The sequence below is a fragment of the Melanostigma gelatinosum genome, assembly GCF_949748355.1.
Source record: "Melanostigma gelatinosum genome assembly, chromosome: 20".
Lineage (NCBI taxonomy): Eukaryota > Metazoa > Chordata > Actinopteri > Perciformes > Zoarcidae > Melanostigma > Melanostigma gelatinosum.
In genome coordinates this window covers 10,064,426-10,084,310 of record NC_136653.1, presented here as the reverse complement: position 1 = coordinate 10,084,310, position 19,885 = coordinate 10,064,426, and the positions used below count along the sequence as shown (strand labels likewise).

General features: G+C 41.5%; 1 protein-coding gene across 1 annotated transcript in view; it reads left to right on the top strand.

Annotated features, from left to right (window-relative positions):
* Positions 1-5,710: 5,710 nt before the first annotated feature.
* ofcc1 (orofacial cleft 1 candidate 1) overlaps positions 5,711-19,885 on the top strand; it is a gene marked incomplete at both ends in the record, with an annotated part of 80,482 nt that continues 66,307 nt past the window's right edge. Inside the window, 7 exons of the mRNA XM_079292341.1 lie at positions 5,711-5,728; positions 11,613-11,679; positions 12,053-12,232; positions 15,313-15,417; positions 16,073-16,153; positions 18,846-19,073; positions 19,382-19,479. Of these exons, the coding sequence (XP_079148467.1) occupies positions 5,711-5,728; positions 11,613-11,679; positions 12,053-12,232; positions 15,313-15,417; positions 16,073-16,153; positions 18,846-19,073; positions 19,382-19,479 (777 nt within the window). The remainder of the gene's footprint in view (positions 5,729-11,612; positions 11,680-12,052; positions 12,233-15,312; positions 15,418-16,072; positions 16,154-18,845; positions 19,074-19,381; positions 19,480-19,885) is intronic.

Here is a 19,885-nt window from a genome sequence, read left to right as displayed (position 1 = left end):
TCCGGTGTAAACACGTCTGTCGTCCGGGAGCCATCACAGAACAAGGGCGAGGAAAAAAGTCTTTTAAATTAAACCTCCCACATCTGTTCGAAACACCTCCTCCTCCGTTTATCCCGATTCCTATTGGCTATCCTCCAGGAGCGTATTCACTTGTCTGGCTCTGAGTTCATCATCACATTCAATGACTGTCAGTTACGTTTTAATCCCATCTATAATAATCCTTCAAAATGAAAGTTTATACTTCTGCAACTTGGCAGAAGTTTCATGCTTCTGCATGTTTGTTTATCTTAATTATGCATCCTCGAAACCCTTATGATTATGACTAACTATGAATTATTAATTATGAATTATTAAACACTTTTATTATATCTACTAACTACAGTTTTTTACTCAAATTTCTTACACTCTCAATTTATCTGGGATCATGCCCTAATGATGACCATAGGCCCACTTTTAATCACTATTTGCGTTGCCCTTTTAACATTGATTCCACTGCTCTACACAATGTAACTCGAGAAGTATGAGATGGATGACTGTGATTGTTAAATGCCTCATAGACACAATCTTTAGGGGGAGGGGGGCGCATCTGTTTTTTTTTCCTCACCAGATATGGTGCACTGAACGTAGAAATATTGGCTCTCATGAATTTTCCTCTACGTATTTCTGACGCTGTATCATGCAAGGCGATCTGACTTCCACAGCAGTTGCTCCCACGTTTGATTGAAGCAAAGTTGAGGCTTCACATAGAAACCTTTTTTTTTTTTTTTTCTTCCTCTTCTTAAATGTCACTCACTCCCACTCTTATGAGGCTGCACAGACTCTGTGGTCAAAGAGAAAGCAAAGCAAGTGCGATAGAAATAACTTCAACCAAAAAGTCAAACTAAATGACACTGACTCCTGATTGGACGACCAGAATCCACGCTTGACGCATTCATTTTCTCCCACAGAACTACACTAATGTGTTAGTAACACACAGGAACACATCTGATGTTGTTATTAGCAATCGTTTTAATGACGCGTCAATTGTACAATTGTACTCTTTAAAAGAATGGCGGATGTCAATCTACATTTGACCTTTGCCCTTTTGAAATATAATTTTTCAACATAGGTTCACTCTCTGAACTCAGAGACGTCTATGCTCACTCAGTGCTGCAGCACCACATTCATGTTTGAGTAATCCACATGTGAATAATAAAGTAGCCTTCAAGGTTCATGTATTTTCCCCTTCACAGGCGGTGTTATTAATAGCCTCATCTTTCTTGCCGCCTTAAATACAGGATGAAATATTTTGACATGTTCATAGCAGAGGGAGGGAGGTCCAGGACAAATAAACATTTGTTTTAATTAATCACTAGATTGTGAATTAAGAGGTAGCTTTTACAGCCCACTGGCCTTTCTCTTTCAGCTCTCACATCACCTTGAGTCAGAAGTCTGCCCCCGTTAGTCACATCTGTATCTATTTAAGGAAAATCTTTACGGAGATAAATCTTTTTTTTTTTTTTTTTGGAGCAACGAAGGATGAATCTCCCGTGTTTTCTTTGACCTTGTGAACAAACTACAAAAAGTGGAGCAATCGATCGCTACCCTCTGAAGATGCCGCAGTATTGTATTTTGGAATGAACAGTGAAAAAAAAGGAAGAAGAAAGAAATAGAAGTCAAGCCAGATGAACAGCTGTATTGAGATAAACCGTCACCCCATATGCTGAGGGAAAACAATCTCTGCACATTATGGAGAGCGAAGATGAAAAAAAAAAAAAAAAATACACTTAATCAACTAACATTGATATTACTTCTGGCAATTAGGAGCATGCTGGTAATGATATGAGTTTTCAGCTGTAAATAATTATGCTGCCTGCGGGCCATACTTTAATTCTCGGCTGTATCTATAAACAATAATCACACCAACAGCAGCGGGCTAAAAGTTTGAGATTTGCGCTTTGCCGAGCAGCGGCGGAGGAGCTTATTGGAGACCTGTGGTGATGCCAGCAGTCAGGGTCACCTTCAGGTGCTCCCTCATCTGTACACCAGCGCGCTAATGCGCAGCTCTATTGATCTGCATGTATGCGTCAACACACACACGCACACACACACAAAGCACACAGATATGAGCTCACATTCAGTAGCATGAACATAGGCAGAGGGTTACACGCATGATGCTTCATCAGCACTTATACACATGCTAAGATACACATCAGGGTACTGGGATGGTAGAGATATGCTTTGAGCAATACATTCATGTATGAATGTATTTATTCATTTATTTTAGGGCTGTCCTGTTTTAGTTGATTGGTCGACTAATTTGTTGTTTTGGTCTTATGATTTCTTTCGTCGATTAGTCGTTTAATGCTTTTTTTTTAATGCTGAATGACTTTCCAAGTCATGAATTTCCAAGAAACGTATGCGCACAATTTTTTGGTGAACACAATATTTAAAGGTGAACTTTTGCATGTTTCTTTGTGGAGGAATTCAGTTCCACAGATCTGTCAATTAAATCAACTAATCGATGAGTTGACACAATCCTATGAGTGTTAATTGACGGACTTCTTAAATTGAGGATATCCCTAATGAATATCAATATGTGCGCTGTTGGCTTGCGTAGTTGCATTTTGTGATTGACCAAAAAATAACACTTCTACAATTGCTTAAACTTTCAAGAAAATAACTTTATCTTTGCTTCCTCATAGCTGTGAGGCAATGCGAATGGCATGTGACTAAGTTAAAGCTAAGCATGCCTGTTTACTGTGCGGCTGCTGCTAGTATGTGACAGTTTAAAAAGAGTAAAGACAGAAAATAAACTTATCATACAAGAGTGAGACTTGACAGCAAACTACTCACTGTCAAACGGGAAGCGACAGCCCGCTGATGTACTAAGGACTAAGATGAAGTGCATAATTAAGGAAACGTATGAAAGCCGGCAGTGGGCCTGAGATTAATTAGGAGCGTGTCGATAGCCTCATCAATATCCGATTAACTAATGACACATGGCCCAACGAGGGCTATCGATCCGCTCCGAGTCTGCTGTGTTAATAGGTTGAAGCCGACATTCAATGGGAGAGCTGACAGGAAACTGCGAGGAGAGTTTCGCAGCGTGCGGGACTCGGGGCCCGGAAACGGTCCCCTCAGTCACGAGTAGTCGAGTCACATCCGAGTAACGCGTTCTCACGGGATTCCAGTGATTGCTGTGACCACAACTGAACTTAAATCGGTTTTGCCAGAATTCCCATCCTTTTTAGTGATGATTAAAAATGACCCCAAAGGATCCCCCTATCCAAAAAAAAAAAAAAAAAAAAGGACTCATCTCGATTAATGGTGATAGAATGGCCAACATCATAAGTTAGCCCCTTTATGATAATGATAATAATGAACACATGGCTGAAGGATGAACAATCCCCTGTCCTGGAGTTGAATCCCTATACAGGTTAATTAGGTAAGATAACATCATTAGCCACTCTCATGCCTGCACGAAGAATTAATTGGATAAAATGGAGATTTAGGTCTACATTTAATCACATAAACGATCAACGACAGCTTAGCCCTGTAACGGGAGGTCCAAATCGGTGGGCATCTTATTTAGATCACATTTTATCAGCTTAATGAGCAAAAAATAAATAAAGATCCCACTGGTTTGTAACATAGATGCGGTAAAGATCCCCTTCGCATGCACCGTATTGATTAAAATGTGCATTAATGATGTATTATTGTGCCTTGTTAACTCCTGATTGTTTTCAGCGTTGCGGGATAATCAAGGAGACATTGTAACACGGGTCACTTGAACAGAACAGAATTCACAGCACCAATCATGAACTTGACATCAAACAATAACTTCATCTTTCAAAACGAGGACTATTCATTCCCATTACGCGCGAGCAATCTCTCTCCCTCAGTCGAAAAGGCCACCAATGGCCTGATGGCTTTGCCGTCATAAATAAAGCCCAGTCTGGCTTGTTTGTTGGGAGGGATGGATTAGGTTTAGTCCATGATCTGTTCTAAGGGGGACATTAGTGTTAATATGCCGGATGCCGAACGTGAGCGGGCCAATCCGCCGGGCGTTCTGCACCTATTCTTCACAGCCGCTGCAAAGCTTGCTGGCTTGTCTTTGGCTGGGCACATTCGTTTGTCTGCAGTTCACTCTAAATAATGCATGGGGGGGGGGGGGGCTTTAGTGTGAATTGTCATAACCTGCATAATGGATGTTTACAAAGCAGTGTGAGTTTACCTTCAGTTTGGGGGAGTTGATCGTAATATGTCTGGCTCTGGTGAAACAATGAGTAAGCGTCTCTTTGAAGGGAAGCTATCCCACACTCGCCATTAATAATGAAAGCGCATTTAAAACACAAAAGCAGTGATGCCTTCTGGGAGAGGAGATTGACACGGATGAAACTTTATCTTGGCACAACTCAACGGTTATAGTTTTGGTCAGACATCTCTCCTTCCCCGGATTTAAATACACACACTTCCTGCTTCTATCAATAAAGTACCATTTTCCTTTTGCGCAAGTTAATTTATAACATACGGCGTATCTAACAGACACTCGGGTAGAAACCTGAGATCTAAATGACGTATTGTATACATTTTTGAGGTGTATAATCTAATTCAGACTGTCTCTTATGCTTTCTGTTTCAGTGAGTGAAAGTGAACATGAGGCGGTTACCTGAGACGACGTGTACATGTGTGTGTGCGTGTGTGTGTGTGTTGTTAGGGACCGCGTCGTCATCACCATGACGACTGAGGTGTAGCTGACCATGAAGAGGAAGAATTCGGGCCTCACAAGGTAAAACACCATTTGATTCTTAACAAAAACAACATGCATGTGTACGGTTACGAATATAATGTGCCAGTTACTGGAAATAAATGTGGCTTCCAACCCAGTATGACGAAGTTACATTCTGAAGTGTACTTAGAAAGGCGTTACCAGAGCAATGCACCCTTTATTCCCATAAATACAATGTAAAAGACTTGCATGAATTCACTCCGAAATACTCCACTGTTGTTCCCTTCACAGTGCACTGCTGATAAAAGCGTTTGTTGAGGACATTTAGAGCAAATGCGCATGCAAAACGTCTCCACTGCCCAGCGAAGTCGAACGAGTCTGCCCTTTTTCTACCCTTATCGTCAGCTGTGTGAACTCTGTGTCTTCAGGGAGACTGGCTGTTGTCAAACATTAAGAAAAGGCCTCTGTTCACAAGCAAATCAAATAGTCTTTGGTGCGCGGTAGCCCTGTCCCTCTGTGACTATTGAATTACATCCCTTATCCATGTTGGTGGGGAAGAAAAAGAATGTCAAGCAAAGATTTCAGGTCGCACTATGCCATAGAGAAGGGGAAGTGCCTCGTCTGGTGCAACACAGACCCCACTGTCATTCTGGATTAAGGGTCGATTGAGTTTAGCTGACTAGATGACAGAGGAGATGGTCATTCTCAGGGCAGGAGAGGGAGATGGGGTTCAAAAAAATATATTCGCAGGTCAAATATAGTGGCATGTCATTCTGGGGCACCAGTGTACACACTTGCTTTCTTCATAACTATTGTGTTATTTGGAAGGTAGGTCCGTTTTTTTTGGTTCCTACTGTCATTATTTGTAGACTTTGTAGGGATTTTAAATAACTTCATTCATTGTACTGGTTTAAAAAAGGGGATGGGGGGGGGGGTTTCACAGAAGGCCAAACAGCAATGGATTCTGTGGGGGAGTTTTCCACAGCAGTGAACTCAAACATGGCTCTCTTTGGATCGGTAAGAACTGAAGTCCAGCAAAGTCCATCACACGGTGTGGGACTTTAGGGGTTTGTTGCACGTACTGTAAAAATCTGCATACGACTTTTTGACAGAAGGCTTGAACCTCGAGCTGAAAAGTGAGTCAGACATTTATGTGGTTAACAATGATGTTGGCAATCCCATTGGTTAGGGAGCCAGTATTTGGCAGGAGGCGTGCAGTTTTAACAACGTATGTACTTATTTTTCTCACAGCATCACGATTTTACAGCCTGTATAAAACATTCACACACACACACACACACACATTCTCACACGTCCGTATTAATAACGAATTAAAAACATGAATTTAAAGCCGTCTTTAATTCAATAAAATACACATGTAAAGGAAATGCTGCAAAGTGCCTCTTTATCTAAAAGTATTGTCCTTCTTTTGTGTCGCTGGTGATAAGCGCCATTGGACACAAATAGACACAGCTGGAAATACAGCTAAGGCGTTTTTAGTCTCCACAGTTGTTTACACAATCAAGTTTCTCCGTGGGCCGCGATAAGGTGCGTGGATATCCTGTGGTCTTTGCCTAGTTAATGTGTACAGACCGCACACTGGCTCTGCTTTCACTGAGTTATTACGCCGAGTGTAATTTGAAACAATTACAAAAACACTGGCCCACTTGTTACAACACTCATTTTCCCCTCACATATACAAACCACAGATTCAATAGCTTTACATGTTTTTCAATCACACCCAGTGGAGTAGTGTTCAGTGTGAAAAAGTATCGCGTTTCATCGTAGCTCGCATGGTATGGGATAATCTTTCACGTTTTGCCTGGGGTTTGTTTTGCTATTTCAGCAGAAACTTGTGCAAGCCATGTGAATTAGCATAGGAAAAAAGACCATCAAAATACCAAATGATGTTGTATCGGATGTAAATGAATACACTATTTGAATAATCAGGGCAAATAATTTGTTGTCTGATAATAAATAGTGTTTGTTGTCTTTTTTTATTCACCGAGATGCATTGCAGAGATAACAGGTTTAAACAGACAAGCAGGGGAGAGATAGTGTAACGCTGCATGGAGCAAGGATTTAGTGCTGCACAGTAAGCTATTGAAAGAGCTCTGACTCTAATGACATGGACAAACTTTGAATTGTAAGGCAAATTTAAAGTTTGGGTTGTCAATAACATATTCTCCTCACGTGCCGTTCAGATTATTGGAGGCCATTCAACGTCGTATTTATCTTAAATGTTTTCTCACACGTTCTGTTTTGCAGGCCTTGCCATTGTTCAGCGATCCGGGTCAGCCAGTGGTGATCTTTTGCAGTGTGTGGAGATGGACACCTTCAGCAGCGTGAGTACAGTTTTCACTTCTGCCCCCCCCCCCCTCATAGCAGAGCATAGCTGAACGCAGGGAGGTCAGGCCTTGTACCTCCGTCTCTCTCACTGAAGGTGCTGGTGCAGTCTGACCATTGACATTTAGCATTCCTCTGCGCTGCCGCTGGGTTCTCAATGGGGGATTGTAGGGTGCAGAGGCCAGAGCCTGGTTCTCAAGGGTAAAAACAAAAAGGCTCTTGAAAATCCCAAGGAGTTCCCATGATCCCAGGAAAGACCTTGAGCCGACCTGTGTTAGATTTCCATTCCACGGATTAGGGCACACAAAACGGTACATCTTTGGCTGATATATTTTATCTTCTGCTCTGGATTTCGGACAATGAACTGCAACGTTTTTCCTCGACTGGCACTGGCATTTTTCCATTATGAGAATTTGTACAAGTTTCACAGTTCAAGTTCAGCTGTATTTTTCATAATCATTCCGCGTTCATGGTCTTCATTGACATTCTTAAGTCGGTGCAGAAGCCTGTAGTGACATTTTATGGTGGAAAGTTTTCAAAGTTCATTTTTTCAAGGTTCTTTTCCAGTAACATACATAATCTGTTAGCATCAAAGGAGCACACATGCATAAATAATTGACTAATTCACTTAAAGGGGGCCAGCGTAGATTAATTAAGCTTGAATACTAATTATGTTTTCTGTCTACACCAACTGACGCGGTTGTTGTTTAATAAGAAACAGTTTGGTGGGTCACAATTACCGTGCACATATAAGGCTTTTCCATAAATTAAGAGGGCTTCACATTTTAAGGGTAGAACTGGCTTTGTGTGCCTTTGAAACAAAACGCTGACCTTATCTGCAGTGATTTAAATAAGGACGCTTTGTAGATGTTTTCATTATTCCCGTGACATTTTATCGATATGGTCATTGCTATTATGTTGCTAGATAAAACACGACTTTATAAACATAAAAACAAAATCCACTTTTATGTCTATTGATTTAGCAAGGCAGTCAGTCTCATCTTTATTGCGTCATTTATCCGTTTATTACCACCCCATTATGACATTTAGTCACACATATATTTATATTAGGCCAACATGACTCTATTCACTTGCACATTCATTTACATTCAAATTCTGATCAATTTTACCACTCTGCATTTACTTTGCCACTCTGCTGGCAGAATAGCCTGAGAACAAACACAAACCGAACGTTATAGATTTGTTTTTTGAAGGGAGAGACAAAATATGTGCAGGGGTCTCTCTGTAAAGCTCTTAAAACTCTTGTCATTTCCAGAAACACTCATGCCCTCGACTCCTTTACCTAGCGCACAGGGTGCTTGTCCAGAAAGGGAAGCTGCAAGTCGCTCTGTGAAGACGAGGCAAGCAGCAACAGGGACGGAGGAAGACGGCTCAAAGCCGGGGCCTTGTTTACAGCTGCGTGGGGAAAGAAAACAGGCAGACGTAAATGAGGGCTGACGGTTTCATGAAGCACAATTGGTTGACGGCAGATTCAATGTGACTGTGCTGAACTGGGCGATGATCCGTACAGTATGCAAAATTCACTTTCTAGCTGGTCTGTGCCCACCAGCCCCTAGCAGCGAGCGGTCTTCCCCAAGCCCTTCTAGCTATGCCTTTGAATGCAACAAGAACTGAACAAGGCATTGTTGTGCTCAATTCTTTTTGACAACAATCACATTTAAAAAAGAGAGAAAAGAGAGAAAGAGAAAAAAAAGTCATGATTTCTTTCTTTTTTTTGACACCAGTTATAAATGATTTTTTCTCTCATGTTGACGGCAAAATAAGCAGTTTGTGTGCTGCACAGTGCAATGAAGAAAGTGTGACGGCTTAAGGGGGCACGCATGGATGCTGTCAGATGACACCACAATGAACTCAGGGGCTATTGCGTTACTCTATATGTATGTTGTAATGTACCCACATTTCTTGGCACTGGATTTTGGCGCAGCGCCGTGAATTTAACATTAATGTGCAATGTCGACAGGGAATCTTAAAAGTGTTAGCATTGCACTGGGCCCGTTTACACTGCTATCACAGTGGCACTGAACTACCATTCCTCCCTCTGAGAATCCAGTTTCTACCATCCTATTCTTTTTTTCCTCAGGATTGAATTGCAGCATCTGCATGTTCCATCCGGTTATGGCACATTAAACAACAGTCCGTGTATTACAAGGAGCATGCTGTCAATGTCAGTGGGGTCTGGGGAACGAGATGAGAACCAGGCATTTTTCTTAGCTCTCTAGACAGAGAGGCTCACATGGCGCTGTGTGGATTCGATTTTTACTGACAATGACCCAAAGCTTTAGGCCTGGGGTGTATGTACTGTACTACTGTGTACTTTGCCGTGTGTGTGTGTTTTTCCCCCCCACTGTAACTGAACTTAAAGCAAGAATACATTCATGGTAATCAGAGGACCTATTGGCATTTGCAGGACATGGAGCTAATTTACTTTGCATGGTGAGAAACATGGGCACTGTTAGAAATGAGACCAAAACAAAAACTGCGCCTCGAGGAGAACTCATGTGAGCTGATATAAACATTACATAAGCCAAAGAATAAAAGGACGATATAAACTTTTAAAGAGAAACATCTTAAGTAATATTCTTGAACATTTTTATGTGAAATTGGAGGTTGAACTATACATATGTACAGGCAGCTATTCAAAGCATTTGTTAAGTGGAAGATGATATTCTAGATTATTATGTTCACTAATTGCGGTAGTAAACAAAATACATCTGAATAGCCTAAGATAAAACTTAATGTGATTTCTCCTTTGATCTCTCCAAAGTGCCTTTAGTCCTTAGGGCAAGAGCAATAATTTAACAAATAAGGAGTGTTATCCTCCTTCATTGTTCTAATTTGATGATTAATTACTTTGGCAAAATAATGCATCAACTCCAATCTATGACCTCCACAGTATGTGCAGTAAACACAGAATTTATTAAGGAGGAACATTATTTTAAAAGCATTCTTTATGGTTGTTCACTAACAGTCAAACTTTAAATAACATTTAATGAATGCAAATGTCATGTAGCTTATTTAAATAACAGCTTCAGTTTACAACACAATAACGTTAAACTGGCCTGGTATCACACAGAGCAAATGGTGATTGTTTGCAATTTTTTTTCTTTTTAATTAGTAAAATTACCTGATTCATTATCCCATAATTGTTTCAGGGAGTTTCCCAATTTGCATATGCACCCAAACAATATTTGTCTTGCAGAAAAGGTGTGTCTGATGAAGTGGAAATAAGAAAGTGAGGGAAAACACAGGGACACAATCACCACTGATGTCGAATTTGCCAGTCTCACACTCCGCATGTGAAACTCAGAAAAACTGATTGGTACCCAGTCGAAATGAAAATGGTTTTTAAATAAGTTACAATTAGATAAGCATTAATCTCAGTGGTATAAATGAATGTCTTGCTGTAGGGCTTGTTGAATATAAAAACAGATTTACAAAAACTCCTCTTACCAGATTGGTCTGGAAGTAGTCCTTCTCCATTTTAATTGCTCTGTCATTTACAGTTGAAATAAGACCCCCCACCCCCCCCACAATCCATTCTGCCCCTTGATTTTGCCTTTGAAATTAAATATTGTATACAAATACATGCTGTTCATGGGCATGAGCACAGTTCATCATTGAAATCTGCATAAAACGATGCTTAAAGAGCTCCATACGCTTTGAGCAACAGAGCTCTTTCATATGGCGCATCCTTATGTAAACATATCCATAACAAAAACAACTGCTTATGTCTTTTTACCTCAGCTTTCTTATTGTTCGGCTTGTCCGCAGAAATGAGAGAAATGTGGGACTCCAGAGTTTGTTTCTCTTGATTTTCAAAGGAACCCATACTTGCTTACATACATTCCTCCTTTTTCTTTCCATTCATGCCAATTCAGACCACCTACAAGTCAAAATAGTGTTGACTTTGCATAAATGTGTGTATATATTTGTGTGTATATGTATATATATATGTGTGTGTGTATATGTATATAGATAGACAGAGAGATAGATGAATCACCTTTACATTGCATTTGTTTTAATCATGCTTTACATTGAATTACTACATTCAAAATCCTCCAAGCTGTACGGCACACAAGGAGGCCTGACATGGTGTTGTTGAAAGACTATTTAAAGACTATTTTCGTCTCTCCTTTGAGATTGTTTAGGTTGAGTGCATGTGAATGGAAGTAATGAGAAGTGTGCCTGGATTTCCATACTCATTTGCACACCAAGACTGTGTACTCTCATGCAGCCTGTGCAACAAAATGCATAATTCTCCAGGAGAGAGTGTTGTTGCCCATTCATTTTAGAAACAGGGAGGACGTATTTTAATGTGACCTTCATTACACATTCATGTAAACTTTTCTTATCTATTTATGATTAAATTCTTTTCCACTCCTGTTGTTCAATTAGTGCTTGACCCCTTTAGCGGCGATGTAAATTAAATGACATTTTAGTGTCGTCCCATATTTAAAATACTGCGTTAGTTGCGGATCATAAATGATGATCTTCATTCTGCAGCTAATTTATTCATTTAACAATTTCCCTCCAGAAGTTACAGCAGAAGGCTCTGCAGAAACCTAAGCAGAAGAAATCCAAGTCGGCTGAATTTCTGATGGGTGAGTCCTGCTTGATGAGTTATTGCTCATAATTTGTGTAAGGATTAATTAACTAATTACAGACAAATGGCTTTGGGCTAAATTTTGCTCTTGCTTGTCAGGGCGCAATTTGTAATTATTTTAATCATTTCTTCTTCTTCTCTTTTTTTTCTCCTCCTTTGCAGGATTCTGATTTAATTTGAACCTAATTGTGTTTTAGTGTCATTCTACGAGGATGCGCTCGAACATTTTGGGGCAGACAAATCACCAATAGAAACATTTTGTTGCCAATAAATGTGCTTTGTTATTTTACGAGTCACTTTGACCTAACGGTTGTATTGCCCCTTCGTGTCAGTGTTTGTATTTGTATTTATGTTCTGCCTTATTCTGTCAGGGAGAGAGGAGAGAGCAGCTCTGGTGGGCATAGACAACCCAGCCTTCGATGGAGGAGGAAGCACCGAGCTCTCTGTTCCTCCTGTTTGGCTGGGGAGAGAAATGCGAGGTGACAGGCCAGATAGCACCCTTGCAGCTCACCCAAAAAAAATGGAGCTGCAAGCCCCTGCCAAAGAAAGAGGTGAAGCTTCATTTTTCATTAGCCTCAAATTTGTTGACAGTAGCTGTGTTCCTGATCTAACCTTTCTCTCACTCCCTCTTTCTTCTCCTCTTTCGCTCTCTGCCTCTCTCCATTCGTGGGGCCCTTGGTCCCTGCATTCCAAAGCAAGCGTGTCCTAACAAGCAACCCTCGTACAACTTCTTCCTCCACTGGAGAACGCCACAGTAGTGGGTGTTCTATCTCTATCTAGAAGTACCCTCGACACAATCAGCCTTGACTCCCACTCTCGGCTACATGCCTTGTGGTGGGCTGGAGTCACAGGAGAGTGCATTTACATACGCTACTACGCTACCAAGCCGATCCGCTGTCTGTGTGGTGTACTCACAACGCCCCCGAAACACGGCTTAAGGCCAATCAGGCATACGAATATGCCCCCTTATAATTCAGTATGTCAGGGAGAACTCTTGAGGAATGGGATGGTAAATTAGGATGCGTTCAAGGTTACGAGCGTGCCAGTTTTCTCAGAGATGAGTCACATGTACGATTCTTGATTTTAATGTGGTTTATTTTGCTTTTTGCTGTGCATGGCGAGCAATTATTATCAATTATTGTCACAACGTTTTTTAATGCACAAGGGGTAGGATTGCACTTCACCGTGGTGCGTGGAACTGGCCGTCATGGGAGCAAAACATATTTTCCATCAGGTCCAGAAAGTCAGACCATAAATATATGATATAGGAGACTAATGTTAAATCTAAACCAGGAATTAAAACGTCTTTTTCATTGGCTGAAGATATTGGCTTTAGCAAAAGCGATCAAACATTCCAGTCATCATCTTTGTTTCTGTTCTGTTTATATATGTGTGTGTGTGTGTTTTCAAGTGGCGGATGTATGAGGTACTTTTCCATAGTCTGTGTATTATCTACAGTCAAGCGCGCTTCCCTTTCATATTTGTGTTGGAAAACCGCGCTGAAAGTGAAACTTTACTGTCTTGTTTCAGTCTTGTGGCTTTGAAGAGAACACAGATTCACTTTGAGTTCAGTTTCCCGTCGGAAAGGGCTGTCTGACGGCGAGATTAAGTGGTGCAAATACACGAAATACAGCATACTATTAAACAGGTATTGTTTTTTTCTTCAGTTTACACTGATTTTGCATTCAACCCCACTTCAAGAGAGTATCCCTTTAATGAAGGAATACAGTTCATCAAATCAAGAGAACACAACTAAGCCTAATTCTGAAGAGTTAGTTTTATTGGGGAAACAGGATCCACTGTCTCTCTGTGCACCGACTCTTTCCAAACAGATATTGACATGCTGACGCTGATGAGGGAAGTTACTGATTTTCCTCTCTTCTTCTTTGTTCTATTAATTGGAAATGCTAATTAGGCCACTCGCCATACCCTTAAAGCATACAAAATTAACTTAACCATATGGTATTTTAATGATATTAGAACTCAGGAAAATATGAAATATTTCACATCAGCACAGTCACTATATGAATATGTTTTTGTTATTAACAGGGCTCTGTCAAGTCCACGTACACCCTCTTATTACACTCATGTCTCAAAGGGCATTTTATATATATATATATATATATCACACTCCATGTGTTTATAACTTAATATCTTTGTGGTAAGTACACTGAATGATTTACACAAACAAACTATAAATCTCTCGCACAAAATGAGCAGCACTTCTTCAGAATATGCAGAACAGCTCAGTGACTCGTGTGCCTCTTATTGGAAGATCACAACGGCAGATTGTTCCATGTTTGTGACACTTCTATTTGGCCTTAACCAAAATCCGACATCATCTCTCATTCTCCGTTAGCAGTAACTCCGGCTGCCAAGAGGTTCTCGTTGCTGATAATGTGCATATGAGAACAGAGAATTGAAATTTTCATTAGAGAGACGAACTGGAGGACGGCCAGACTATTTGGGTAAATCACAGATATGATTCAAAAGGCGATCCACGAAGCCACCACCATTATGCAAATTTGTGTTTGAAAAAAGGGTTTCATAACCTCAGAGCTATTTGCAGAGAAATTGTTCAAACTCTTTGTTAACGATGTCGAGGGATTTAACATGTGGATTTCACAGTCAATTTATGGCGCCGTCGAGGTGTCATGCGGCTCCTCCTTTTTAAAATCATTTTCTCACTCTTGACTCTTTAACTTAGAGTAAAGACAGTGTGCGGAAACCTCCTGCAAGATATTTAATATGAGCACCAAATAATCCCACTCAGCTTTTTTTTTCGGGTAGTGGCCAAGCGGGCCAGTAGTGCTGCTGTGCAAACACGCTTACTCACATTTTTATGCAAGCAAGCGCCGATACCCACAGACGACTATGAAGGCGATCCTTGTGTGGAATATGACATGATTTAATGCACCATGCATTTATTTTTTGCCCCACAACCTGAGAAATACAAGTAAAGCAATTTAGATTGGAGTGAAATATTCAAGACCTGTAATGAGAATGATTTGGGGTTAAGAAAGCTGCTTGGTGGGGTGTACCCTTCAATGAAAGAGCCCTGGAGCCATTGGATTCCCATAAACTCTGCGGAGCAGACTTGATACCCATAGGTCAATGATTGCTAATAAGAAGTCAATGAGACATGGGCTCAGGTTATTTTCCTTTGGATCTGCTCCTCCAAACTTGCCCGGTCCTCTGGGCCGCTGACCTCGGAGTATTTAGAAGGTATTGTCTTTGAAATTCCAGGTACTTTTGCGCTTGTAGACTTTCTCATTAGTTCCTTTTGAACACGGCAAACATATGGCAGTTGTATTTAAGAGATTGCCTGCCGTGACCTTTTGCGGCATGCTAATTAGGCCCCAGAGCACCGCAGGCCGCGCAGAGTCGCACTGAGAAACCCAGCAGTCTCTTTCCCACTTCTCTCCTTCTGCCTCTGTACTCCCTGTCTCATCACGGCTCTGCCTTATCTGGTAGCAGCCGCTGCCCCTGCCCTTCGACAGCGTGGGTTTCAAAATTAACATTTCACTTCATGTGCTTCTAATAACCACTAACCTGAACCTGTACAACTCCCCCCCCCCCCCCCCCCCCAACTCCCAACCCCTCTTTCTCTCCCCTCTCGCACTTTCCACAGGAAATGAACGTGCCCAAAATGACTTTGACCCGTCGTCGGCTGAGCAGACGGACCCAAGGCATTGCAGGATGGCTGGGGTCAGCGCTGAAGATGAGCTGGAATTAAGTATGTCATTCTCCGTCATAATGGTTCTCCTCGGTTCATTACAGCGAGGTGAGAGAGATCACTGGTAGCAGGCCGCCATTTGTGACGGCAGGACCGTCTATGTAAATACACCGAGTGATGGCATCGCCAGATTGGCTGCCCGACTCGCTGTCATTGACGAAGGTCACGTATCGTTGGTCAGCTTTCATTTCACCGTGTTTTTTTTTCTTTCTTTCCCCTGTCAAATGACACACGCAGAGCACACATCAATAGTTTGCAGCCCCCTCCTAAAGTATAGCCTATTAAAAGCGAGCTCCTGGGAGCCAAGTAATATGCATGTTATAATGAAACATGGCTATTAATGGAGAAGCCATTTCACCTGTATCTTTTGGATATCACTGCCGTGTAATATCAAAGGATTCGCCAAACCAAATCTCATCACATGATGACAGGCCGGCTAACAGGCATGTTAATGCTCCTATTTCATTACCCCTCTGCATACACTTGAGTTTCACCCCTCTCCAGCCACGGCTAATGTATCTGGTTTGCATGTTAAGATGTGGTTTAGATTGACTTGTCTGATAAATGGAAAGTAATTTTTGCACACAAATGCATGTCATTTGTCCCGGCACCTTTGAGGGTGTACTCATTTTATAATTGTTTTGACTTGTCGCAGTATTGACTGCGGATGAAAACAGACTGTATCAAAGAATGTCTGCATTGCTGGATGAGGAGGATACCTTCATAAATATCCCTGGTATGTATCCCCATATAACTGTACTCCTGTATCTTGGTAATTAGGACACAGCTGATTGGTTGCCAAAAACACCAATTTTTACAACTTACTAACTCAGAACATTTGCTTGACTTTTGCATGAGTTAAATGAAGATTTTTCTTTTACATTTTGGGTAATATAATGTTCATTAAAGTCCGTGTGAGCACTGTTTAGTTGACATGTCCTGATTTAGAAAAATGTATCTGATTCCAACATATTTCCATATCTGGTCACATGTGTAACTGCTGGTTAATGCTGTTAAGATTTTGTTGATTAACTTAATTTCCAAACTTTAAAACCAGATGTATATTTTAATTTGCATGGTGATATATTGATAAAAGTTCACGTTTTAACATTATGAAGCAACATTTCAAAAGTCCCCATTTGAAACAATGACCCAGTCCCAGTGAGACAGAAGTTACAGCAGCTTCATCTCCTGCACTGTGATTTATTTCACAGCGAAACGAAATATGTTAGCGGTGTGCAGTTACAAAAGGGATTTAAATCAAATCCTTTACATTATATTTGGCAACTAAAAATGGGCGTGCTTTAGCGTGATACGGAGCGACAGAGGACTGCTGGTTTGCCACACACACACACACACATACACACACACCTCACTCAACTGTTGTTAGATGCAGGAGGATGACGAGGGAGAGATGAAAGGTGCACATACGGTGAAGTTTGTTTTTTTATGACCATTGGGGCTAGCCAGTCGCCCAAACTCTCATTTGATTGGATTATTGTTTTGTAAACGCCCCTGAGTGCAGGACGAGTCATCACACATTTGACACCGTAACAGAAACCAAAGACGCTCTAACTTCCGTTCAAGTGGGACTTTAAAGGTACAGTATCTTTAGGTTAAGACATAAACAAGTGAAATCATAAACAACCCAGACAAAAATATGATGCTACCAACACTAAAACGCAGCACTAACGCGGAACAAAGAATACGAAATGGACCGTCACTTGTAGTCAGCTTTCCAAGCACAGCCATTGTCTCACAGTAGGCGTGCCTTTTCTCATTAGCTCAGTTTTATTTAAATATGTAGCCAACCTGGCAACACTGAGGAGGTTTAAGCTCAGCATTGTTCTGGCTGAAGACAGTCGCACCAGATCCTGTTGACATGACGCACATCTCCCTTGTAATTCCAGCGCACAAGTGATGGGTTTAGGCCCGCTTCAACACGGTAGAATTTAGCCCGGCTTGTATTATTTGCCATTGTCTTGGATTTAGCTGTACCACCGAGATTAGCAGCCCCATCCATTGTCTTGGAATGTTCATGAAATCCCACTGAAAAAGTAAAGAGGATCTTGGATTAACAGTTCCTCCATGCAATAGGCTGAGAGACTGGGAAGAGAAGAGAGAGAGAGGAAGAGAGAGAGAGAGAGAGCTCCTACTTCTGTACCGTTGGAGTCCGACTGCGGTGACTGCCAGTAAGCACTTCACCAAGCGACAATAGGCTTCATGACAATCACCTTATGCTGTTGTATGGATGCCTCCCACCGGTGTAGGCCCCATGTCTTCTTTGCAGCCGCACGGCCAGCGCAGTGTATGTCAGTGCTGATCCTGACATTCTGTGACTGCTTCTCAGGCTTTTGTCTTCGCTTCTATAGCCTGCCATAAAGCACCATGCACATTTCACAAGAAAGAGCATGAATACGACAAAGTATTAATGAAATGGGCAGTGGCCAGTGCTGTAGACATTTTCTCAAAAAAAAGAAATTCCTAGAGAAATCCCTTCTGTCTGTCTGAGATCTTTCAGTTCTTCCTTTTTTTTATCGTGATACATTTTATTGCCTTGGCTTGGAGATGAAAGAACACAGAATGGTATTCTATTCATTCTAGTTCCCGGTAAGACGTCGGGCATTGATATCAGCTTCTATGTGGAAAGCATTAGTCAGTGGTAACAGCTTTGGCTGTTGTGCATATTGGACTGCACATGTTGAATACGCAGATGCTCAAAAGAATACCTCTTGCTTTCTACCGAGGCGGTGCGGCAAAACTGAAAAGACACAAAGCAAGCAGGTTAGCTGCTGTAAGTTATGCTTCCCTGCTTCCAGTAATGGATTCTAGGTTGCTCACTAAAAACTAGTTCACGTATGGTGCAGAAGACAAACTTTCTTTCAATGTATAGGCCCGTTGTTCACAACAGCTACAAGCAACAAAAGCACCACATCTTCCTTTTCATTCCTTGCAGAGTAAAGCCTCAGTTCAGCCTCATGTATCCTATTCTACATCTGCTCTTAAGATCAACAAACCTTCCTTGTATTTGGTCAAATCGTTTTGCACGAGTTTGAATAAATGTTATGAGATATTTGTATCTAAAAACCACAGACTTTGCTTGAATAAACAACCGCCATCATATTAGCAAAAGAATAGCCAAGCAGGCTACTGTGGTTCTTGTGCAGAACTAAGGTCTTGTCTCCAATATGAATATGTGAAGATCAGGATTTAAGGCCTGAATATGAGACTTTGGTTTTGTGAATGTTCATATTGTATTCATGTGAGTTGCTGTTTCAGAGTACACCACTGTCCAACCTGCATACATGTCTGTATATACATGTGTGTCTGTTACTGGATGTGGTAAGTATGCACATCCATCAGTATGTGTATGCATGTGTGTGTGTGTGTGTGTGTCTGTGCATGCCCGCTGATGCGTATCTCTCCAGGTACGCTGCCAGCCTCCAGGGATGAGGAGGTGTTGGAGGTGAAGGCGGGTGATCCGGTGCTTCAGCGGCGACTGCTGCTCCACGGTGGTGGTGAAGCCTCGGGCTCCAGGCCCTCCCAGGCCCATACCATTGCCAAAACCCAGGCTGGGGCTAGTGGTGCTGGGCTGGGAGGAGAGGCTGGACTCAAAGCAGGGAGGATGGTAATGGGCAGAGAAAGCACTGTAAAAAGTAATGCTATCCTTTTATTTACGTTTTATATGTTGTTTGTTGTTATCTTAATATCACACTATTAAGTTTAGTATGATAAGAACATGTATTTCCTTTGAACATTCATAAAGCTAGCAGGGAGTTGTGTACATTTTCATGCAATTCTTTGTCTCTGGACTCTTTTATTTTATTCCCTCCGATTTTATTGGTGGACATGATAAGACACATAACATTATATTCAAAGACTTCCGCATAATGCTGCTGTGGCATTATATATTTTTTGGATAAATATTATACGGTTTGTGATGCCACTGTATTATTTCTTGCAGCGAGCACAGCTGAGGAGGTGAGCCCCCACTACGCCCAGCAGCTGAGGGAGCGTGTGCGGCCTGACATGATCACGCTTGGCAGCCTTTCACTGCAGCAGGTCAGGGCTACAAAGAGGAATATCTGTGTCATCATCCCATATTCACCAGCACATCAGCCATGTCCATTACGCTGTGTATCAGTGGCTTTAGCTAATGGACATTGTGTGTGTGTGCGTGTACATTTATCTATGTTGTCTGTTCACATGCCTATGTGTATATGGGTATGTGGGTGTGTTACGTACTCGGCTTACTCATTTTCTTTCTTTTATCTTTCCATATTTTGTTCTGCCTTTGAACTTTGTTGTGCATTGTTATGCATATTTGTCTCTGACAGCAGCTGATTTCCTTCTTTCTTTACCCGTCTTACAGTCTTTTCAGGAAAAATAGAGCGTGACTACTTTATATTTTCCAACTGGGGAGTCGGGACAGAGTGAACTAGCGTTAAGATCTGAAGCTCTTTTCAGA